Genomic DNA, 25,065 nt, shown 5'->3' on the forward strand with positions numbered 1-25,065 from the left:
CGAGACTTGACGTGGACTTTCAAGTCATTTAGGACTTTCAAGTTATATAAGAAAAGTCTAAAATTTTGTGAGATGTGACTTTGACTCTCCCCAAAAGACTAAGAAATAACCCTAGCTCCAGTTTAATATCTCCCCCCCCCCCATCTACCTCCTGTAGACGCCTCTCTGAGTGGGTACAGCCCCTGATACTCACATGGCCCGCATGTTGTTCTCTGGCAGCAGTGGGATCTCCAGGATCTTGGTGTTGTTGTTGTGCAGGGCTTCGTGGCTCGGGGTGGACACAGTCTTCCCGGTGATGCGGTGGACCTGGTAGAAGGCGTGGGGCCTCAGCAGCCTGTCGTCAGCCGTGCCGATGAACAGCTGCAGGGTCAGAGGCTCGCTCTCCATGTAGCCGTGGAGCTGAGAGAGCGGAGACAAGAGGTAAAGACACAGTTGCGGTTAAGCCCTCACGTCATCTCCAAAAAACAAAAAAACACACTTCCACTTGCATGCTGTTAAGGAAGACGTAGGTCTTTCAGAGGTCAGGCCCTCAGTGCGATGGTTTTCAAACAAAGCACCCATTTAGGATCTTGTAATCACCTATTTCATCAATGGCCTGTGTACACTTCCTCCATCAGTTAATGTCAGGCCTGCCAAGATGTTGATTCTTCAGTAGCTGAACCTCAGCGGCAGTAAAAGCCACCCACAGCGAGCGGTGTTGTGATTTGTGACAAGACTAAGCTAGTGTTTCAGAAAAGTCTAAGTCGTGTCAGTCCCACCGAGCCCTGGCCAATCAGGGTCAAGGAAAACTCTGCTGCTCTGATTATTATCAGTAAAAGGATCCCGCCACGACGGAGTTGGAGACGGCACAGAAGTGCTGCTCGCCGTGGCTGGCGGGCTCGACCCAGAGCTTCTAAAGCACTCCCAGACCTCCATAGGTGTTGCTTGACAGGAGGCCTCCTGTCACGATGACCTCAACCAGCCAAACTGCAGGGTGCAGGCACGGAGCCCAAACCCACAGACCGAAACCTGAGCAGAGCAGCGACCACTGACACGCTGTGTGAGAGCCATGTATGTTACCCATACGGTGCATACAGGAATGAGAGCAGAATACTTGACATTTTGACGTCAAAACAATTGAAAGAAGCACACATTGTACATAAGAAATTAAAAAGGGGCAAAAAATAGGAATGTACTACATAATATAATTCATCAAATGTATCGATTAACAACGTGTTCATATCTAGTGTCATTTGAGATGGAAGAGCTTATTCCGTTTTCACATCGTTCTTGTTTAAATAAAACGTCCTCAATCAACCCGGTATGCGAATAAAGATGTACGTTTTTACTGAAGAGATGAAATGCCAACATCTTCCGCTCCCAAGACTATAAATACTGTATGTTTTTTTTGGTGTTTTAGACCATTCCATTATAAAGACTGATGCAATAATAATATATTCATAATTATTTTAAAAACATAATGCTTTAGTTTTAGTTTCAGTCTAAAATTTCAGGTTATTGGGGTAAAAAAGTAAATTTTTCATTCCCAATCAGTCCATGAGGCTGAATAAGAGAAACTGCTATTGTTGGCCTGTCTGGGTAAAGTAATATTATTGTTCCATCTATGAGAAGTTAATGTTCAAATGAATGCAATAATAAACTCTACTTAATTACAAAACATAGGGAACAGTATTCTTACTGTATCGTTAGCTATAGCGTAGGCCTACAAAAATAAAACTGAACTAATCTGGCCTTCTGAGTCAAAACGTGCGCACGCGTCACCATCCACGTACCAAAGCTTAACAGAGGCAGATGTAGGACGAGATTGTCAGCCGAAGCGAGCGACAGGGAAATGCTGAAGTGACGAAATGAAGCTTGCGCTCGCGTAGGGAGAGTGCACTCGAGGAGAAGAGCGCCCACAACAAGAGTGAAAGGCCCAGACCGGTGGGAGGCACAACATGTGATTTGGAGGAGGATCCCGGTCGGGGTTAAGAGCCTGCAACAGCCTCGTGTATTTGTGTAAGGAAATGGGTTGCTGCCTAGCAATGCTGTTTATTTAGGCAGCAGGAAGTAGAGTGATGAAGCGAGGAAGCCCGCTCACACGGTTACTCTCAAAACAGTGATTACAAACAGATTGCTGATTATCTGCTTTGAATTATTATCAGCACGGCATTCTAAGCAAATAGAGATAATCACAGTTGATAAATGTCCTCTGAACGATTTCAGCTGCTTTTTTTGATCGTTTCCAAAAAACTTCAAAAAGATTGCCTCTGTGGAGACGTCTGTGCTCACTTCAGCATTACCGTCTATCATTTTAAGACGTAATATTATCTCAGTGGCAACCCTGAAATCAGGAAACCTTTCTGCTCTGAATCCTATTTTTCACAAAGCAGCTGCAGCAGACAACAGTTGTGATTTGTCGATGCAATTAAATCAGCCCGATACCACTTCATGTGAAGCCTCCTTGGCAGTTTGACGTTGACCAAAGCAGCCTTCACTCCCTAGTTCAGATTATCACTCACAAGAGGAATGCCGAGACTGCGGCTGCTCAAGGCACCAGAGAGGAGGAGAGAGGGGTGAGGGCGACCGGGGCTCCCTCTCCGCTCCTATCATAGACCCTCCCAGAAGGATGATAACACACACAAACGCATTTATATACAGTATATGGACTTTGTCGAGAGAGAGAGAGGTAGCTCAGTTTGACGGGCAATTCATCCTGTCACGCTTTTTGCTTCACATGATTTTCATTAATGACACTTGGAAATCTAAATCTGAGCGAGGCCAAGAAAAGGCGCATGACTCCTGAGTATTAATCTACAAAAATGCACAAGAAAACAGCTGTTTCTCAAGCAATGGGCCGATCGTGAAAGGTGGGGGGAAAAAACGAAGACCTGAATAGGGGTATTTCCTCTCCACCAAAGTGCAGCATGAAAGTCTGAGCATTAACTGCGGTGAGGACTGCACACAGCACTCCGAAGGGGCATACTTCAGTCTGCTTGCTGGCGTAAGGGCGGGCGTGGTTGAGGGGAGCAGCGGTGATGGCGTTGAGAAAGAACAGAAAATAGCCGGCTTAGCCGCGCTGGATGCTGGACGTGGAGGGGGAAAAAGAAAAAAAGTGTACCACACAGAACAGGAGCTTCCAGAATAAACTCAGAGCAGGGTTTTGATTCAGAGGGGCGGCTTCGTCAGCCAGCGTCCAGCACAGCAGAGGCTCGCAGCGCCGTGTGCACCATGTAATCAGGAAGTCACAAGAGATGGGGGCCGCCTTGTCCAAAGGCTCCCTCAAACATCTCCATCGGAGCCTGCCAGAAACGTGTGTGGTTTTGAGTATGCTGCTGCTGCCGCCTCCGCGGGACGCAGCGCGCGATGATGTCAGCCGCACACACGGGGAACTTTCCTAAACAAAGGGAAGTCTGTGTAGTTGGGCTTGGTAGCTGGCGGAAAAGCAAGGGGGGAGGTTTGGGTTTGGGTTTAAAAGAGAACACACACTCTGTTTTTCGGCCGGGGTGAACCCAGACCCCTGTCATTAAATCATTAGCACCTTCTCATAGACAAACACGGCCTCGTCCTGTACACATGTGTGTGGGTGGAGGTGCAACGCGCTGGATGGTGCAGCATGTGCTGGTTTCTAACTGTCATATTTCACAACTGCATACAAAAGGAGATTATTACACTTATCATATGTTTTTCCCAAGATCTTCCTGGAGCTGTCTCATCCGGACCGAGCATTTATTATCAGCCATTTTAGCTCATCACACTGACACTGTACACTGTATAAATGTTATTGATGTGAATTGATAACAGTGTTGCCATACCATACTGTGGTTTGTCCACCAGACAGACAGGACTGACTTTTCTAGTCTACAATGTGCTGCGAAGTCTACAAAGTCTTCAATAACAAATTTAAGGGATCCTTTTCAAAAATGTTTGTTTAGGTTATGCGTTTGTGTGAAAAGAACAAGCATCAACCAAAAGATTATTTTACTCAATAAAATAATCATACACATATATATGTATGTGTATATATATATATATATATATATATATATATATATATATATATATATATATATATATATATATATATATATATATATATATGAGCAACCGCAGAGTAACATTTGACGAATAGAAGTTGAATATTCACTCTCCTTTAAACTCTCTTTTGGTTTTCACTAATCTGTCTCTTTAGCTGCTAAATGCTCCACCATGTTCGCTAGCCAGTCGCTAACTTTATCTCTCTGGCGTAGAGTGCTAGGTAGAGTAGCAGTATACTCTTGTGAGTTTAGTTAAGTTTGTCACTTTCTTAACTTACTCAAAATCTGCTCATAATTAGTAAGTAATATAGAATTGGTACACAGCTGTTTGTGGCTGCTTAGCATGGTTAGCATACCCCATTCAAAATAAAGGGGCATGATTAGCGATCTGCTACGTACGCTGAAAAGACATTTTTGTTAAAAGTGAAGGGCAAACAGAAAACTCTGGCCCATATGTGACGAATGTCTGGCTAACTTGTAGAGTTATTGCAATGAATTAATAAAATGTCAAAAGGTATTAATTAAACGGAGAGCCGCGGCTCACCGCTCACTTTGTCCGACTCCGTGCTGCAGACCCTTTATTTATTCACAGACTGAGGTCCGCCGTGTGGAGTAATGGTCGGGAGACCAGATGGGTTTAAAACCAAAACATATCTGCAGTTGTCCACATTTTTTTGTTCTCCTTTAGACTCGACCACCAGAGCTACTGCGGTCAAAGCACATGACTAAGCTCTTACTGGCCATGCTACATCACTTTGTATCTGTCTGCGCTGCACTCGACAAACGCAATGGAAAAGTCTGAGTCACCCTCGTCTGGACAGGAACTGACTGAGTGGACTGGTCTGCCTAATAGCATACCTATGGTATTCCATTCAGAAATGTGACATCTTTGAATAACATAACAGCCAGGCTATGAAACACATCTATTTTAACACAAGAGGTTAAAAAAGAAAAAGAAAACGGGGGGTGGTAGTATCGAGAAGTGATGAGGTAAGGAGAAGGAGTGAAAATAGGTCTAATGGCTGCACCGTGTGTTGCTCTAATCATCACAGGAAACCAAACAGTCTAGTTCACTGGTTCTCAACATGGGGTTTGGGCCCCTGAGGGGGTCAGGGTATAACTCTGAGGAACTGCAAGATGATGAATGTGAAAATAATGTTTTTGTAAAAGTATTTTTTCTTTTTTTTTCTTGTGAAATACTGGATCATTTCAACTCTCAAAAGGCGAGTAAATCGAGAAGTATGCAACCTGCGATATGGCGCCAAGAGGGAGATGCTGCTTTGTTTGAAGACATCACAAAACAATGAATTTAAGAAGCACTGGTTTGGCAGACCTGTACGACTGGGTGTCCTCCCCCCATGGCCTTCACCGCTCCCCTGCTGCCCTCCGTCTCGTAGTGGGCTCGGTGGTGGGACTTGGGCTGCACGTCGATCTGCAGGCTGTACGGCCCCGAGCTGGATGGCAGCTGCCAGTCGAGAGCGGGCAGGGATGGGCTGTCGGGGGACAAAACACGTCCAACATGACAACTTAGTGAGGAGGGCTTATTTTAGATGCGCTTATCAAGGTACAATGTGCAGAATGTTAACACTGCGATATGCCAGTGCTCGTGATAAAGCTGTTTATGTTAAAACTAGCGTTTAGTTTATGCATAAACAACTTTTCATATCATTTCTCAATTGACAAAAAAAATAGTGGACCAATTTTATTTTGATAAATCTTAAGCAGACCAAAAGTTGTCCCCCTCGGGCTTTATTTCAGGTTTGGACAGACCTTACTCTGGGTGGCAATCCTCATCTGTAACTCTTTATTTTCTTACCTGATATACTGCTTTGGCTTGGACCAGGAGTATGGGTGCTGTGGCACATCCAGGAACCCGCCACAGTAGCCCTCCTTCTTTAACGGCAGGCGGTTGGAGGGGTGCTTGTCCTGACAGAGCTCCCCTGAAATCAGCTCCTCGCCTCCCGGCTCAACCTTCAGGCTGACCGTGGGGCTGTGCTCCAGGCTGGTTTTACGGGCTTTGACTGGGATTCCCTCCCCGAGGTCAACCACCCCGTCTGTGGTCAGGGCGTTGATGGCCGCCAGGATGGCCGAGTTGGTGTACTGGTTAGTGTTCGGCAGCCAGGTCTCCTCTGTGATACTGAGGCGTGGGGAGGTCTGCGGGGACAGTCCGGGGGAGATGTTGGGCGAGCACGGGTAGTGCTTGTGCGATGCCCCGCTGCCGTTGAAGCTGTACTTCCTCTTTGCGCCGCACGGAGAGTTGGGCCTGGAGCCGCGCTGGCCTATCCAGGTGTCGTCTGTCACGCTCGTGCGCGGGGAGCTGGATGGGGAGTGGCGGGGGGAGCTGCCGGAGGTGCAGCCGTCGCCCGGCAGGGCGAGCGTGGAGCCCTTGGGCGACACGGAGGGCGACTGCCAAGGGGAGTTCTGGGGCGAGTTGTCGTAGTTGTAAGAGAAGCTCGATTCGTATGAGGAGGCGTCGGAGTGGCAGCTGCGAGACGAGATGCTGCTGGCCGGGCTCAGGCAGCTGGGGTCGCGGTAGCTGTCGGCGCTGGGGAGGGTCAGCGTCACTATGGAGTTGAGTCGCTTGGCAACGGGGAGGTTGCTCTCCTCCACCTCGTCCTCGGGAAACTGACCATAGGCGGTGATCTCGATGCGAGGGCTCTCCAGGGTCGGGGCCCCGTTCGGGCGGCAGGATGAATAGTAGCCGGTCGCTCTCATGTCGTCCTGGGCATCGTAACCGTGAGGCTCAGATACGGATATGGTGGGGCTGGATTGGAGGCTTTGGTACTGGGAGGGAAGACATGGGTTGCCCAGTGGGAGGGAGAGACTGACGTTTGGTGTGTAGCCATATGCCTCTGGAATACAAACACACTTTGTTACCATGATAATCAAACACACATTCCCTTTCTGAGTGGGAGGCAGTTGCCAAGTTGAGTCTTATGAGAGCTGCTGCGGAGCAGAGGTGTCCGCCATCATGGCAGAGTAACGGCTCTCTAACCAGATTTTGCCTGAGCTATTTCCCAGATGCATGCAAGTTAAAACTTAACACCTCATCTAATGGGGATCCCTGAACGCACTAAGGCCAGTGACACAAAAACAAGTCTGAGTGGCTCAAATTATTAAAAGGTGGGTGTCGCCAATAAAGGTGCCAAAAATAACCCCAGTCTAAAAATAACCAAAGGCCAAACCAGGTGGGTTTTTTTCCACTCCACATTGCCAGATTTATGCCACTTAATGCACATGCTGCGGCCCATAAAGAGTAACAGGAACGAAAACACACACTTAATGCTTTTGTTAGCGAGTTTCGTGTTCCTATGGCCATCGACATTAAAGACAGGAGGAAATTGATTGTTTTATTTGCGTGCTGTGAAGGTGCACCCAGCCGGAGGGGGGTGGGGGGGGGGGGGGCTTGTGGTCTCGTGCCAATCGTTCCCGCTGGGTCACATGAAACTCTGCCCGTCTGTGGCGAAGGCTGAGGTCGCAACCAGGGGACAGGGGGAGAGTAGGGGGGGGCATGGGAACTGTGGAGCTGTGGTTGTACGGTGCATGAGGCCGGGTGAGTGTGACCGCAGTGGAAGCACACTGATGTGGATGGAGACGTCTGCTGCAGACAGACAGCCTGTAGTCACCACAGCTCCTGTCTGCAGTAAATTAAAGAGAATTAGGGGCCCTGCTCTGAAGATGATGACATCATCGTGTGACTCCTTGCAATAATAAAAAACAGAAAACGGTACTTGCATTTTAATGTGACACAGTAGATGTTTGTTTTCTGTGTGAATTAGCATAACAGGTTATGGCTATGGGGGGGGGGGGGGGGCTGGCAACTTTACCCACAATGCCATGCCAGTCATTAGCGCAGGTTTCAATTTTGACTATTTCTGAGAGCACTTATTAGCCATGAGTGGAGCCACGCCCACCATGACCCAAACCACAGGGAGCGGCGCACATTGAATATCTCCACCGCTGCTTTAATCCCGTTAGTAACGGCAGGGCGCCGAGGCTGAACGCAGCTGTAACACCTCAATTCAACACAGTCTCGCATCCGGCCGTAAAGTGTCGAACAATGATGACAAGTTCATTAAATGCCACATTAACAGCTTTGCTGCACTGTGATAATTGAAAAAAGGAAAAGGCTGCTGTACTAAATACAGGTCAAACTTACCCTCCTCAGCAGATTTCATCTTCGTGTTTGCGCAGAGAGAAACGTCTGAGATCAAACAGCCGGGAGCGATCCCTAATCCATGTAGCGGAGTTTAGATATAGTCCACAGCTGTTGCTCGGGATCCTCTCTCGCTGTATCACCGCGAACAGACAACAAGAATTACAAATGACAAAAGCAGAAAAAGGGGTCTGTTACTACTTCAAAAAGAGTGATGAAAAAGAAAAAAAAAGTCGCATCCAAAATGGAAAAATCCAAAAGAGATGCGTCAAATGATTAAAAGTCAAATAAGATCATGTCTGATGCGGACGCGTTCTCTTACTAAAAGCTATTTTCGTCGCTATGTCTGACTCTGCGTTGGGGGGGATCCTGGCTCTGCTGGGTCGCCGTGACGCACTGCTCCGGCGCACGGAGGACTTCTGCGCTTTTTAAACTCGGGGATCACCTCGGCTGGCTGGCTGGCTGGCGCACCGCCCCCTCCCTCCCCACTCTGACGCATCTATACACGCCCGGCCACCAGATGGGTCCAGCGGAGGGATCCTCTCACTGTTGTTGCTTTTTTTTTTTTTTTTTTTTTAAACAGAGGCTGAGGAGACCAATTAAGCGATGCTGGCAGTGGAGCCCCGAAGAGATGAGTAAAATAAGGCTCGCCGCGGGGGAGACGAACCCAAACCTCCAGTGGCGCACTAGCGCCTAGCTAGTGCAGCTGAGTATGAGCCCGGGAGAACATACAAACAGTGGGTTAAAATGACAATCATGCATAAAGCACCATGATTTGTTGGGTGACAGATGCTAAAAAGAAACTCAAACTATGTCCCCCTTGTCCCTGACTGACTTAATGAGCATTCATTTGAATTTTCCACCCACTTTATCTACAGTATCTGTTCCCCTTGGCTTCATTCACAGTGGAGTCATCAACATGCTGCTCCTGGAATCTCCTAAATCAAGATTTATGTGCATACTAGTCCTCACGAGTATTTTTACTTTTAACTGCTGCCATTTTCACCCTGACGAAGCCATTCATCAGCTGGTTACAGCAGACGGATGCTCGGGTTGAAGGCCGTTGGAGTTTGTTTTTTTCAGATTGCAAGGACAGGTGAAAACATGCCAGAACACACAGCTCTAAATGCTGCACCATAAGACATACTGTATATAAAACATAACGCTTCCCTCAGATGTTCTATATGGGCGTCTTGTTTGAAGCCATTGCAAAGGCTCTCCACTTCCTCCTGACAGACAGTCTGCGGGGCCACGGAACACATAATTATCCATACTTTCATGGAAGTGCTATATAAAAATCTAGCCATATATACCCAGTCATTTGACACGCCGAACTGAGAATCTTCATAAAGTTTTCCATAGGCCGCTCTCTGCGGGTTCGCTGTGTACTCATTCGGCTTCTTCTTTTTGCAAGCAGGGCTGCTGCTATCTTTGTCAGGTCTGGAGCTCTCAGCAGCTGGCAGCGGGGCCCGTGGTTTCTGGGATGACAACGGTCACATGGTGGCTCTCGAAGAGTTTGTCCACCCTTCTGGAGGTGGGGAACTATACACTGCTGCACTGCAGCATCTTATCAGCTGGCCCTGATTGGTGTGACCCTTAGAGGTGGTGGACACGGGGGGATGTGTCTTCATGTAAAGGTCATTGCGCATCTTTAAATTTATTTTGGGACATCCAATATATTCTTATGCACGTGCATTTTTGGAGATGCTAAACCTTGTTGCACACTGCTCTTGCATCCAACACATTAAAGATCTGAATGACAACAAAGGAAAAGACGGCAAGACTACGAGTCTACAGCTGTTTTAAGTGTCTTAACTTAAAGGCACCTTTCGTTGTTTCTGATTAGATAACAGTTTGAAAAGTAAAAAGAAACACCAAGACTAAGAAACAAAGGAGCAAAGTGTACAACATTAAATCCCCTTCTTTTCAACCCCTTATCGATACCCTGTACCTAAACCCCGAGTGTCCAACTGCACGACTTTCATCAAAGTAAAACTCTCATTCCCTCCTCCCTCTGTGATTTTAGTGACTGCTTGTAGAGAAACTGTCCCGGACACCAGCTCTTAAATTCGTCTCCATTGTGCAACAACATGGCACGCATGCCCTAACATCCAAAGCAATATTTGTTCCTGACCCAGTGACGGCCCATGTGAAACCCTAGCCGTCTGTTTCATCATGGGTACTCGGTGGCTAAAAGGGGGGCACAACGGGGGATCGCCACTCCACAGTTATGTGTAACTGAGGCAGTAAACACTTCCACTCGGCTGCAGTTAATAAATAGCTCCGCTGCTGATTGACTCGTGGTCTCTTCTACGTCATGGCGGCACTGGGGCTCGTAGCTTTTCCAGCCAGGCCTGGCGCTGGTTAGTGGACACCTTGGTAACAGGCCACTACAGACCGGATGGATCCAGAGCCACAACTGTAAGAGGAGCACAGTAGATAATGAGAAACCACAGCAACTCCGTTTGATATCAACGAGCTGCTTTAACTGCTGATATGATAGTGAGTCAAGAGACGCTGAATTTATTCAATACTGGAGTTGTGTTTTAGTCTCATGTGTCAAGTATAAATCAAAGTCTCCAGTCAGTTGAGACAAGTCCACGTCAAGTCCCGGGTCTCTGCCGGCTCAGCAACAAACAGACAAAGTTAGCAGCTAGCTAGTGAACTTTGTGGAGCATTTAGCAGCTAAAGAGACGGACATTTCCCTCAGAGGTTGGTGGAGACCAAAGTCAGAGCTAAATAAAAGTTATTGTTGGACTCACATTCCCCGGGTGTCCCCGAATAAAACCAAACTCCAAACGAATGCCAATGCTGCTCCGTGTTTGCTCCATTTGTAAAGCAAACTGTGCAAACTTAAAACATGTGTTTGTTGGTGTGCTCTGTTGCACCTTTATACAGTAAAAAACGTTTAGTTCAGGTCCTTGATTAGGATCGGCTGAGCCACGTAAAATAATGTCAAATAATGCGCAGCTGTATCCGCGTCACAATTTCAGTATTACTCCACCAAAAGCGGACAAACTACTCCGTGTCGTGCCAAACAACCATGCTCGAGTAGCCACGCCCAACAGTGATGTCACAGCGTACTGAGACACCCCAGGGTGTACATGTCTACATCGCTGAAACAAAGTGAGACGTCGAAAAACAAGATTTTTAGCTGCTGTTAAGTTGCTCTTTAATACAAAGCCTGACTTTCCCCACACAGTAATGAGGGTTTAAGGCAGTGACACAAAGAGCAATTGTTTGGCAACTTGGATGGGCAGCAATGTACTGGCTCAGAGTTGTCACTTTAATCTTGTGCCCATGAAACAAGTGAACACTTTTAGCTTTTTATTATTGCCAAAGTGCATCGATATAACTAAAGGATGTATGACGGTTTGCCATGTGAAAATGTTTTAATCCCTGAATTCAAGCTGTGTTGACAGTGAGACCTTTCACTGTGAGCAAGTGAGGACAACACAAAACACACAATTACATACTTTACACTGCACCCTTTGTGGTGCAATCCTTTTGGCCAATGAGTGACACAATCACATTGCTAATTTAATCAGACTGTAGATCATCTCGTGTCCAGGAAACATTTGAATACAGTCTTGTATCCCCACTTCTCAGGAGCATTGCCCAACTGCGTTTTTGCCTGGTGCGTATCATCGCTTTTAGAGCGTGGGAGGGGGTGAAGCATCGGGGGTTTGAGGCTTGGTCTGACTGTCACAAACCCACACGTTGCCATCCCGTACTGCCAAACTCTGCGAGCACTCTGCCCGGTATGACGTGGTTTGGCCACGGCGAGGTGGAAAAGACCTCAACTCGCCTTTCTTTCCACAGTTCTATCCCTCAAAATCCAGTGCCTGGCTTTATTTGTGTCCGAACCAAAAACACGATGGAAAATTGGACAGCGCTGTAAGTTATTCATAAACTAAGAAACAACCCCAAAATGCTGGCTTTCCCAATGCTGAATCACCTGTTTGTTTTGGAAAAAAACGAATTGGAGGGAAACTGAAAAAAAGATATTACTGTACGCCTTTGTGTTTATTCGATCCCCGCTCACACACCCCTCTCACCATATGTGCACTCATAACTGCTATTTTATGAAGTGTTTCCTGATGTATAATAATAAAACATCGTAAATATTGTCCGTGACCACAAGTTGAGTACAGACTGTGCAGAGAAAATTGGTTTCAGGGGACATTAAGTAACTTCAAAGAGTCTTTGGCGCAGCCTCCAGTGACCTGAGGAGACACGAGAGATGAAGAACAAAAAGGTAGTCAAACAAAAATATGAGGTGTTACATATCATCACGCAAAAACACTTCATGACTCATGTGACTACTTGAAAATGAAATGTTGAGTTTTGGAGCTCAGACATCTGACCACCTGGTGATCTAATCTTTGAGTCACTGGTATTAATAGATCTTATTTATATTAGTCAGTATGTGCTATTAGGGAGTAAATATCTTATGTTTGCACCTTTATAAATGCCTGTTTATATCTATTAAGGTAATTCGACCTGTCAGAGAAGCGGTGACCCTCTCACCGCACCCCACCACCATCCTCGCTATTTCTTACAGTCAGACTTCCTGTCTCCCATCAATGTTCTCCTTTTTTTTCTCCGCCGCTGTGACGGAATCCCCTGCTCTGTTTCCTGTTGTGAAGGCCCGTTGCTTGGTCACGGCCGAAGGAGGAGTTTTTATAGCCGAGAGAGCGTTCGCAGAAGGCCGGGAGGTTAATTTTCTCTCCCTAATGTCCCAGAGCCGGCGTCAACTCAGGCACAACACTGAGCAACCCCCCCCCCCATCGAGGCACACAGCACTTTACTATCTCTCAGCTGTTGGTCATGGCTGCACAGGCTCCACGTGCCCACGGCCGTTTCCATAAACCAAGAATGGAACTAGTGTAACTGCAGGGAAGTGTGGTCACCATAGACCAGTCTGTTGCTGTGGTACACACTGAGGCAGGTCTGTGAAGCAGTCCGTCCACATGAGGAAGTTTGTCCCCACTACACGATCCCGCTCTGCAAATCATCCTAACAAGCATTGCAAGCAGTGTAAAGATACCTTGAACATACTTCTTCACTCTGAACAGAAAAACAAGTTTATGGTCTTATGGAACTGACAAAAGGGTGCAAAAACAAAAACTCTACACAGAATATGTTTTGGTCAAAATAAAAGCAAAGTCACTAAGTACATAAATTACAGAAAAATAGGAGTCTATGGGTCCACAAACTATCGTAGGTAAGAACATCCTAAGATCTTAATTGTTTGCTAATGAGGTGTTGTCGGGGAGATGTTTAAGTACTTAAGCAGTTGAAGTGTCAGCTGAAGCACTGAAAGGGTTTGAAGTGTTTGGTAAAGTGTGAGAGTGCATTACAGTGTATTACTGAAAGCCTTTGAAGATGTAGTGTTAAGTTTGACGGCAGTTGAAATGTCAGTTTTTAAGCACCGTGATAAAGTTTGCCGTCTTGGTTTGGACTACGGAGCCTCTGTGTTGTTGTTAAATAAAAATAGGTGTAACTCAACCTGTTCCGCGCAACATAATTGGTTGATGCCTTAAATGTTATGAGAAAAATAATCTTCACCATCCGTGTGAAAGTATTCATGACAAAAACAGTTCAAAAAAGTATATAGAAGGGGTGAATTAATTGCATAAAATTGTTAGTCGAATGCTAAGTAGTTGAAATGCCACTTGATGAGTTAGCACTGAAAGCAAATGAAGTGTAATTTAAAGAGTAAGAGATAAATGCACTAAAGTTGTAAGTATGCACTGAAAGCAGTAGAACTGTTAAGGAAAGCATGTGAAATGTAAGTTTAACAGTAAACAATGAAAGGAAATAAAAGTTAAGTTGAATTGAAAGTGTCAGAGAGAGTTGAAGTGTGTGCACCGTTAGCAGTTGAAGTGTCAGGTGAAGTTGAAGAATCTGAACTGTCAGTTGAAAATAAAATAATAGCTGAAGTGTCAGTTGACGAGTAAGAAATGAAAGCTTTATTTCTCCTTAATAACAAAACGAACAAACTTGTGATCACCACCCCGCTCCTCGAATTCAACGTCATAAAAAGAATAAAATGTTTGAAAAGACGTCTGGAGTACTTTTCTGGCAAAGATGCAGACGCTGTTTGCAATTTGTAAATCACAGTAGCTGATATTGCAACTGTAATGTATGTTGTATATAAATAATTGAACGTTTTCCCAGGAATGAGGACCTTCCTCGGGACATCTCAGCTCTTCTTCCCCCATCGCGCCAGTCAAGGAATATAATAATAATAATACCAGTAACTTAATCTCTGCTGGTTGTTGTTTCTTAATTCAAACACGGTGCTGTGGAACAGTCCAACAACCTCAGTCAGATGGAATATGGCTAGAGAAGCCACTTCGCCGCTGAGTAACAAGATAGCATAATGGCAGGTCTCCCTCCAGCATATTAAAAAAAAGCAGCAGAAATGCGAAAAAATATAATAATTTTACAAATGTTCCATGAATCTGAAATTCTTGCTGCGTAAGTGTTTTGTATCCCACTTATGGGTTGAATCTAGTTCGTACAGAGAAGTGTTTTTCAACAAGCGCCTCTTCCTGGAGGGCTTCAAATTCAGTTACGGACAAACAATCTCTATAGAAGAGATGAAACACTAGATGATAAACGTCCACTTTGACAATGTAGAAGCTCCACTGTTGGGTTTCTGCACTTACACTATTACATGTGGATCAGGATTGCTGGCTCTGCAGGCATGGACTCTCATCTGTGCAGGTTTTACGTAAACTATGCACTGAATGGATGTAAACACATCTGACAGCCAAAGTGCTTTAGGGACTGAAAGCAGAAAACATGACATATATTAATATATATGTGAGCTCTGGTAAATATTTTATAATTAAACCTAAAAGGCAAGGGATACAAACATAAATGCCATAAATGTGCCTTTTTATAGTGAAAGGTAGCCTTTATACTGGTGATATCTTGAAATATTGATATAGATGTCAACAACATTTAGTGACATTATCTCTGTAATCTCTGTCGGTAGCTGCTGAGCTGCAATCCACCGGGGCATGCAATCAATTTGCCTCCTTTTTTACTGACAAAATTCAGAAAATTAGACAAGCAGTCAGTGCCTCCACACCAACCACAGGACATGTGTTGTCCCCTTCTCTGAATAACATCCATTCAAATGTCATGACACAATTTCATTCAATCGACCGTAGAAGCCTGGAAGACACTATACAACATCTGCAGTCATCCTCCTGCTGCTTGGATATTCTACCAACACACTTTTTCAAAATATTTCAAACTGCATGACCACTGATCTTTTACAAATTGTAAACACATCCCTTCTCTCAGGTGTCTTCCCACAAGCCCTAAAAACTGCAGTAATTAAACCGCTCCTAAAGAAGGCTAATTTGGACTCCGCAACAATGAAAAATTATAGGCCAATATCAAACCTCCCATTTTTAAGTAAAATAATTGAAAAAGCGGTTTTCCAACAGCTGAACAACTTCTTGGCCGTAAATAACTGCTTTGATGTTTTCCAGTCAGGCTTTCGACAGCACCACAGTGCTGAAACTGCTCTTGTTAAGGTTTTCAACAACATCCACTTAAACACAGACAATGGCAGAAGTTCAGTCTTAGTATTACTGGATCTCAGTGCTGCATTCGACACGGTCGACCATGCCATACTTTCTGGCACAGCACTTAACTGGTTTGAATCCTACTTGAAGGACCGAGAATACTTTGTGTCTGTAGCTAATTACACATCAGAGCTGACTAAAATGACATGTGGTGTTCCCCAAGGTTCAATACTGGGGCCTCTTCTGTTCAACATCTACACGCTTCCACTAGCTCAGATTATGGAAAACAACAAAGTGTGTTATCATAATTATGCAGACGACACACAAATCTACATAACTATGTCACCAGGGGACTATAATCCCATAAAAGGGCTGGGTAACTGCATTGAACAAATCAACAACTGGATGTGCCAGAATTTTCTTCAATTAAACAAAGACAAAACAGAAGTAATTGTTTTTGGTACCAAGGACGAACGATTGAAAGTTCAGCTTCAATCACTGATGTTAGAACCCACAAACCAAGCCAGAAATCTAGGTGTAGTTAAGGATTCAGACCTCAACCTGAACAGCCATATCAAGACAATTACAAAATCAGCCTACTATCACCTGAAGAATATATCAAGGATTAGAGGACTTATGTCTCAACAGGATTTGGAAAAACTTGTCCATGCATTTATCTTCAGCAGACTGGACTACTGTAACGGTGTGTTTACAGGTCTCTGTAAAAAGTCTGTCAGAAAGCTGCAGCTGATTCAGAACGCTGCAGCTCGAGTCCTCACTAAGACCAGGAGGGTGGATCACATCACTCCAGTTCTGAGGTCTTTGCACTGGCTTCCTGTCAAACAAAGAATTGACTTTAAAATCCTGCTGTTGGTTTATAAAGCACTGAATGGTTTAGGGCCAAAATACATCTCTGATCTGCTGCTACCTTATGAACCATCCCGACCCCTTAGGTCGTCTGGGACCGGTCTACTTTCTGTTCCCAGAGTCAGAACTAAACATGGAGAAGCAGCGTTCAGTTTTTCTGCTCCACATATCTGGAACAAAGTCCCAGAAAGCTGCAGGTCTGCTGAGACCCTCAGCTCCTTTAAATCAAGATTGAAGACTTTTCTGTTTGCTGCTGCCTTTAATTGAACCAGATTCAATTAATATATTAATCAATTTCCTGCATTTCTGCATTTTACTACTGTATTTTATTTCTTACACTGTTTTTTAATGTTTTAATGAATGTTCTTAATTGTTTTTAAATGTCCTTTTCTTTTGCCTTATGTTTTGATGCTTTTAATGGTTTTATGTGAAGCACTTTGAATTACCTTGTTGTTGAAATGTGCTATACAAATAAACTTGCCTTGCCTCTGTCTTAATCTCTCGGCACTGAAAACACCATTTCTGCCTGTTCCGTTTGTTGCATTTTAATATCAGACTGACATTTGCATTGAAATCTTTCAATACGACCCTTAGATTTCTGCCAGTTTTAACTTGACTTATTTACAGATCATAACATTTTAAAGGGGAATTCAGGCCATCCACTGTATTAGAGTTTACGAGTATTGAATTGATTTAAATGACATTTAAGAGCAGAAGATTGAGAAATGCTTTAGTTTAGTAGAGGTGTGTAGTTATTTTGATGTATTTTCTATGGCACATGGCGGTTTTGTGGTCTAGAAACACAGATTTCCTCGCAGTGTTGGTTGAAACCTCCACATTCACTATTGTTTGGCCCATGACTCTTAATATTTTGTGTATATGACACACAATCAATAAGTTTGGCCCCCCCTGATACAACCCAATGTCCAATATATCTGACTTTTCTCAATTCCTGTCAGTTATTACAGTCTAGTATTCTTGGGGGCATAAATAAATAATTAAAATAATGTACATGAACCTACTTAATTGAACCAATCAGACCTGCATCATGCTGAGTGACAATGTGTTGCGTGGTCGCTATCTCTTATTTCCATGATACTTCACATTCTGATTGTTGTTTTCTCTGCATCAGAAAAACATTTTGCTTTCTGTTTTTTCCATCTTTAAGAGCAGCTAGAAGTTCTCTGGACATGTGAAACTACCGGAGCACTTAGCCTCGACCTTCTTCTCCATATAAAGTTATTTACGGACGACTTAGAAAACAAACGTCAGCTCTCTGCTTCGCTGCCTCACTTTGTGCCATCAGAAGGACGGCAAAATCTGCGACTGCAGTGATGACGCGTTCACTCTTCTGTTCACCCTTCATCAACGATGAAGTATTGGCATCCTCACACACGACTAAAAGTACAACTCTGGAAGGTTCCCTTTATTGTTTCACATTGTACGACTCTATGAATATGTGAGCAACTTGAGGAATTAAAAGTGACCAGGAAAAGTCAATCAGTGCCAATTAGTGTTAAATGATGGAATCAGCTTTATGAACTTTGCTCAAATTTGTTAAATCTGTATTACATTTTAAGTCTCGTCTGATATTTGAAAAGGCTTTTTAACGAGTTGTATTTCTCGTTAGTATTGTCAGTTTTTTATATATTTTTTTTAAAACACTTTGAAAAGTTTTGTTTCTAATTATCAAATTGTTTTTCCTTAAAATGGAAGAAAAGAAGCCTCAGAATAATCTCAACGTGACATTGTTTCATCAAGAAACCAGAAATGAATACATAAAAAAAATCAACATGAAAAGATTGATCCAACAAAGACAAACTCTGTTCTGTGTTCGTACAGTAAATCATTAGTCACATGGACATTATCCGGCCCATCAGAGCTCCTCATGCGGCACATTAACCACCACGCTGATCTCCCATAGACGCACATACTGTAGGAACAGTTAAAGAGGACCTAGAGCGGAGCACTGGACTCGCTGCTACAAAGTGAGAACGGGGAGATGAAAGAGAACGTTTCTTAACATGTTAAAGCCAGCGGACCATCACATCACTCGCTCACTCCTCCATCCCACAAAGTACTTCCTCCTCTGAGGGGAGAAATTGATAACACATTGTCTGTTTGCTCCGCGACCACCTTAGATTACATAGTAAAATATATCTTCTCTTCTACTGTATACAATAAAGCTTCCTCTACAGTGTTCACATTTAAAAGCACAATTACTATCCTGGCATGTTTAAAAACGGATTTCTAACTATGACGGCTCTCTTTACATACAGAGGCTTTATTATGCAAAGATCCAAATAAGTTTTATACTCAGCTTAGAATTACTGCTGAATAGTCATTTGTTTCCAATAGCGCCCCCCCCCCCCCCCAATTTTGAATAATACATTTAAAAATCTACTCCTTCTGCTTTTCATTTGAAACATTTAAAGATTTCCTGTTTATGTTTAAAACATCCTTTTTTTTTTTTTAACCACAAAAAGGTTTAAATACCTATGAAACATAAATAAATGACTTCTTGACACTACAAAAGTGTATCCCCTTATCGTTATGAAGCATTATGCATATTTATGAGTGCGTATAACTAAGGTTACAGTGCTATAAGCAGATTATAACGCATTATAAATGTTTAAAATTCATTGTAGACATTGTCGTCATAGAAAGGGGTTATATGTCACCTTTAAGGTATGACTCAGTGGTGTTCAAAGTACTCAGACCCTTAAACTTAAGGTCTACTGTGTAGGATTTGGTCGCATCTAGCAGTGAGTTTGAAACCAACTGAAGCTTCTCCTGTGAACCAAACGTGGACGACGACTACGGTGGCCCACGCAGAAAAGCGAATGGCCCCATCTAGAGCCAGTGTTTAGTTTGTCTGTTTAAGCATTACATTGTTAAGAGTTTTCTCTTATCTACATCTTAACAGGGGCGACTGTGGAGAGCAGGGTCGTCCTTCAATCAGAGGATCGGCGGTTCGATCCCCGGCTCCGCATGTCGGTGTGTCCTTGAGCAAGACACTCAACCCCAAAATTGCTCCCGTAGCTGTTCCTACGGTGTATGAATCTGATAGGCAGGTGTCACTTAGCCCCTCCCATCAGTGTGTGAATGGGTGAATGATGACTAGTGTGAAAGCGCTTTGAGTGGTCGGAAGACTAGAAAAGTACAAGTACAGTCCATTTATCCGTGTTGTGTGTGTGTGTGTGTAACATATTAGATAACTCCCCCTCTTTGAGTCTCAAACAATTGTGTAAAGTGAAATCATCTGAGAAGTTTAAAGAAGAAATGCTTTCAGTAAGTGACATTATTATCAATGTGTTAACAGCACCTCAAGGGTGTAGAAAGCTGTAAAGTCAACATTTGTCTAATCATATTACTGCACTAAAAAGCAGATGTATTGATATTCAGTTATGAGACCATCGACAACATTACATGTGGGATTAACAATCTCAGCAGAGCAGTCGTATTTTCATGAACTAAACTTTGATCAATCTCTCTAAAAGGTCAATAATACCGAGCCTGTCCTGCTCTGTCACATCCTCCTCAGGGTTCAGTCTCTATCTCCATCTAGTGGCCACATGATGAACACCACACAGAATAAATCCTGTCTTTGAGTGTCTGTTAGGAAGAGAAAAAGGAAAACTTCTCGGCATCTGTTGTCTCCTTTTATTATTCATCAATCAATAACAATACTATACATAACAGACAGACTGTTGGAAATCGTAGTTGGGAATGGAAAGCAAAGTTTATACAACATCACATACACAGAACAAAGATCTCAACAGAAAACACAGGAATCAACATTTGGAAATGCTCCTCATAAGACCGTAAATAAGAAATTTAAAAAAACATAAACGCAATTTGCATTAAAGTGTCGCAGTCGCTCTCAACCCACGTAACCACATCTGGTCATTTATCCTCACAGCGTAGCTACATTTTACAGTACGGTTGCCCCGATTTGGACTAAATAATACAGCGATGTTTAGGAATGATCAACCTGAGCTTAACTCAGTTAGGATTCACAAAGAGATGACAACCTGACTGACAAACATGGCTAGACTGCATCCTGTTTACTGGACCGTATATATAGTCAAACCATCTTCTTCCACCAACACCTCCAGTACGTGGAGTGAATGATAAAACTCATTCCTCCTTAAAAAAAAAAGAGCTGAATGTCAAAGTCCGCTACAGAAACCCAGAGGGAGTCTTATTGTCGATAAAGGCCTAAAAATAAACAGCCATCTGTGATTCAGGCTCCTTCGTTGTCACTTTTTTTAAGTACGTTTAACCTTCCCCAAAAAACACTGTCATGCTCCTGGAAGTTCAGGTCTGGCTGCAGAGGTGACCATAACAAAAGCTTCAGCACATTAACAGACATCATAATGAGGCACAAAGCGAGCTGCCACGTCCCGACAGGAGGACCGGGGGCCCCCGACAGGAGGACCGGGGGCCCCCCGACAGACGTCGCAGATGTAGCAGTGTTATCAAGGCCAAATATGCCGACGACACGACGTTGAACGCCGCGATGGAGTGCTGGTTTTCATACTACGGGGATGAGGATTGATGATGTCATTCGCCGTCTTAAAAACGTAAAGGGCGTAAAGCGTGGAACGTTTGAGGTCCGAAGCGAGACCTATCAGCATTTTTCCGTGTGAATGTCATCGTAAATGTTCTTATTTGAAGAAGTTAAGCGCAGTGAGGTTTTACATTGACAGCAGGAAACTGCATGTAAAGGCTTTATGTATTTACAGGAACGCAGGAAAACATTCACATAAATGATTTCTTCTTAATCCCTTACAGCAACTTAACTCCGCTCAAAGACGCAGCCACTGTAATTATTATAATACCTGGAATAAAAAAAGAACACTTAAAAAAATTCCTAAACTCGACATACAAAAATCTAAACAATGAAAGAAATGCATCAGACCTGTATAAAATGACATTTGAAGCCGATTTGTTTAAAATGCTTTAAAAACAAAAAAGAAGGCAGTTTGACCCTTTTTCCCGACAGACTGGGGTCAAGTTGGAAATGCAGTCGCTGGCACCATGTCGCCCTTCTGTTGGTTAAATCCATCCTTTTATAGTCGTTGTTTTCATGTGCTCCATTTTTGTTTTCAAGTAATCCCAAGTCTCAGTGATATAATCCAAAGAACACGATTCATTTCTCTCCATGTGTGATTGTGCCAGTGGTTCCTTACCTATCCATCGCTGAGGATCAGTGAGTAAAATAAAAAAAAAGGTAAAGTAAAAAGTGCTGAAAGCTGAAAGAAGCACTACGAAACTGAAACTACAAAACAAACGTAATCCTAGTGATCCAAGTTGGGCTCATGAGGATAGTTTGGAGTAGCTCGGTGGGGAGAACTTGCGCTTCAGGTATTTGATTATGTAGAGAGGCAGACAGCTGACCAGCGTGATGGCGGACACCTTCCACAGGAAAGGCCAGGTGGTGATGAACGACAAGTCTGAGGGAGCAAACGGAAGAGAAAACAGCTCGAGTACACGTGTCTTAGTATTGTGTTCATGATTGCACAGGAATTCAATCGAGCAACGAAAGAGTCGGCACAAGCGGTGAAAAGCAACATGAACGGTTGCTTGGAAAGTCAGAAATCAGATGACGGTCTTGATGCGTTGAATCACAACATGCTGTCACAGCACTAAACATGAAAACTAAACAGGGGAATGACACAAGCGAAATAGGCAAAATGATGACACAGTCAGACATCAACCAGAACACACAGACACGACAAATGCAGAGAGACGGGGATGAGGGAACGAGGAGACACATTTTACAGGCTGCACACCTACCAAGGAAAGCTCCAAAGGACACCCTGCCTATGCCTGTCGCCGACACACAGAAGCAAAAGAAATGCAGCAGAAACAGAGTGAGGGCGTCACACAGGTCAGCAGTGGACAGAGACACAGAGAGGGACAGAAAGAGAGAGAAAAGGGGGGGAAGCCATAAAAGCACAGAGCTGAGGGCTGAACTGCTGCACAAACACTTGGGTGTCAGGGAGTGTCACATCAAGATCAACACACACAAGGTGCAGCCAAGACGACTGAGGCCCCTTGAAGTGATCGGTCCGCTCAATACTGGACTCAAACCAAACAGTACAGTTATCCTACACTGTGTTGTGAGCTCACTAGGAGGAAGACGGAGCGGCGCGCTCCACAGAAGTAGATCTGAAACTGATCGACGGGGAAATGAAAGGGGATGGTTTGGGTTGTGTTGAAGTGGGGTTTGTAGGAGCTACGGGAGCAAAGCAACGCACTGCTGTGAACAGAGAAAGTATTTTAGACAACTAAAAAAAGAACAACATAGTTTTAAGTGTATGCTGTATAAAGAATATTTGTACAGCTTTACCTTGATGCCAGACAGCCCTTTGGCCATGCTCTCTTCAAAGCCACCAGAGACTCCTTTGACAAAAAAACAGGAGTTTTACCTCACAGAACACGGGAGTTCCTGGTCTACCGACTCAGTCGGTCAGTTAGTTTGTGTTATTGTGAACTAGCCCTTTAAAAACACCAAAGTCACACAATAACACTAACTAACTAACCGACCGAGGCAGCTGTATTCCAGGAAACCCTGTGTTAAATGAGTGTTTTTGTCAAATGAGTCTAGCGGTTTTGAAGAGAGCATAGATAACGACTTCAGTTCTCCCGTCAGAACGGGCCGTCTGATGACGAGGCAAAGCCGTGAAAATATAAATATCACGTACACTTAAAATGATAATGATTTGTTGAGGTGTGTAAAACATGTGTTGCTGCTGCCCCGTCCACAGCAGTATTACTGTGCTCTCGTGCTGGTACTTCCTGTCTGTTACTCTAAACTGGGGCTGTGCCGACTGTCATCTAGTAATACACTGACTGAAGTACCTCATACAACCCCACTGCACAAAATCCAAAATTTCCCTTTAAATAGCAACTATCTTAATAACCATTTAATCATTCCAGCTTCTCAAATGTGAGAATTTATTGATTTTTATTGGTCACATGTGATGGTTGAACTGAACTTCTTTGGGTTTTGGATGGATGAATGGACAAAACAAGAGATTTGAATACTTCCTCTTGGGTTCTGGGATATTTGTAATCAGCATTTTTCTGTTTTGTTAAATTTTATATTGAAAAAATGTCAAAAAATGGATTAATTTAGAAAGAAAACAAAATCTGCAGATTATTGGATAACACAACTTAATTAACAGCTGTTTTGCCAAAAACCTGATCTTATCTGGCACATCAAACTATTCTAAACAACAGAAAAAGTCTCCTTACCAAAGTACTCGTTGAGGAAGGCGAGCGAGGCCAGGTAGCTGCCCAGGCTGAAGAACTCGGCCACCACCATGAGCCAGTGCCAGGTGCGGATCGTCAGCGCCACCATCAGCAGCTCGGTGAGGATGAGCGCTGTGAAGGAGATGGCGACCACGTGCACGAACTCAGACTCAAACAGCACCAGCGCGCCGTACATGAGGATGCCCCCTGGTGGTGCCGGAGGGAACGAGTCGTTACCGGGGGACAGATTCAGGTTTTCAGACATTCTTTCCCTCTTAAGACTGTTTTCTCAGATCTGCTCCACAATCAGCTGACTGGGGCGTTGAGTTAAGGATTAATGCGTCTGGAGACGAGGACTGATTCAATAACATTATTCGTGAGAGTAAAATGTGCTCTGGTGCGTCTCCGTCCGATTAACATCTTCAAGCGTCCAGACACTCACTCATCTTCGGGCGCCTCCTGTATCCTGATAGCCCTTCATATCGTCATAACACAACACAAATTGAGCCCAACAGCCTATAACTGATCACATGATTGCTTTTTCACAGTCTTCATGCGGCGCATTCCAGCGAGTCAAACTCTGTAATAAATTAAAACAAGATTGGCGCCAAATATTTTCCTCCTCTGCTGTCGTTCCTCTCATATCGTCTTCACGGTTCTTTTTTTCCCTCCCCCCCCCCCCCCCACCCAAACAGACCTGGCATTGGCCTTTAATTAAAAAGCATCGAGCTGTCAGGAAGTCACGCTCCAGCAGGAACATGGATCTTTCTCACACGCTGCACGGCTTAGCGATTACAGAAATATCGATTTACTGGACGGACAAAAGCCCGCATGTAGAGGCGGATGGCTGTTGGAAACCTAAGATACTGAGAAACTGACTGTGCGAGAGTTTGTAAGGGGCCCGGGGACCCTGGTATTAAGGCACGGTAGACATGATGAAATGGTGGTTGAGGAGTTGCTTTGACAGTCTACAGCAGCTGACTGGTCATTCTGTACAGATGTCCCCCACAGTGTTACATGCCAGAGGAGAATAAGGGTGGAACCACTTTCCCTCCCAAATACTTTTCTGTTTTGAATTTGTTGAACCACAACGGTGCTTCAGCAACATTATTGTGCACTTCACACTAAAACAGGAACTTGTTCCGATTTAAATCTGCAAGCATTCTGATGCTAAGTTTCCTTCTTTCTTTGCAAACCCTTCACATTCTATTAG

The 25,065-nt window shown here is 44.1% G+C and overlaps 2 protein-coding genes across 5 annotated transcripts in view; both read right to left on the minus strand.

Annotated features, from left to right (window-relative positions):
* nfatc1 (nuclear factor of activated T cells 1) overlaps positions 1-8,194 on the minus strand; it is a 38,425-nt gene extending 30,231 nt beyond the window's left edge. The window contains exons 1-4 of the mRNA XM_076106375.1: positions 8,176-8,194; positions 5,833-6,868; positions 5,350-5,509; positions 194-399 (exon numbers count right to left, since the gene is read on the minus strand). Of these exons, the coding sequence (XP_075962490.1) occupies positions 194-399; positions 5,350-5,509; positions 5,833-6,868; positions 8,176-8,194 (1,421 nt within the window). The remainder of the gene's footprint in view (positions 1-193; positions 400-5,349; positions 5,510-5,832; positions 6,869-8,175) is intronic.
* A 12,043-nt stretch (positions 8,195-20,237) lies between these two features.
* Positions 20,238-25,065, minus strand: part of atp9b (ATPase phospholipid transporting 9B) — a 43,661-nt gene continuing 38,833 nt past the window's right edge. For all 4 annotated transcript variants that reach the window (XM_076105448.1, XM_076105450.1, XM_076105451.1 and 1 more), the window contains 2 exons: positions 23,856-24,059; positions 20,238-22,048 (listed from right to left, as the gene is read on the minus strand). In XM_076105448.1, coding sequence (XP_075961563.1) covers positions 21,912-22,048; positions 23,856-24,059 — 341 coding nt within the window. In that variant the 3' untranslated portion in view covers positions 20,238-21,911. The remainder of the gene's footprint in view (positions 22,049-23,855; positions 24,060-25,065) is intronic.

The sequence above is a fragment of the Anarhichas minor genome, unplaced genomic scaffold (genome assembly GCF_050575085.1).
Source record: "Anarhichas minor isolate MPS153535 unplaced genomic scaffold, ASM5057508v1 ptg000033l, whole genome shotgun sequence".
NCBI classification, from domain to species: Eukaryota; Metazoa; Chordata; class Actinopteri; order Perciformes; family Anarhichadidae; genus Anarhichas; species Anarhichas minor.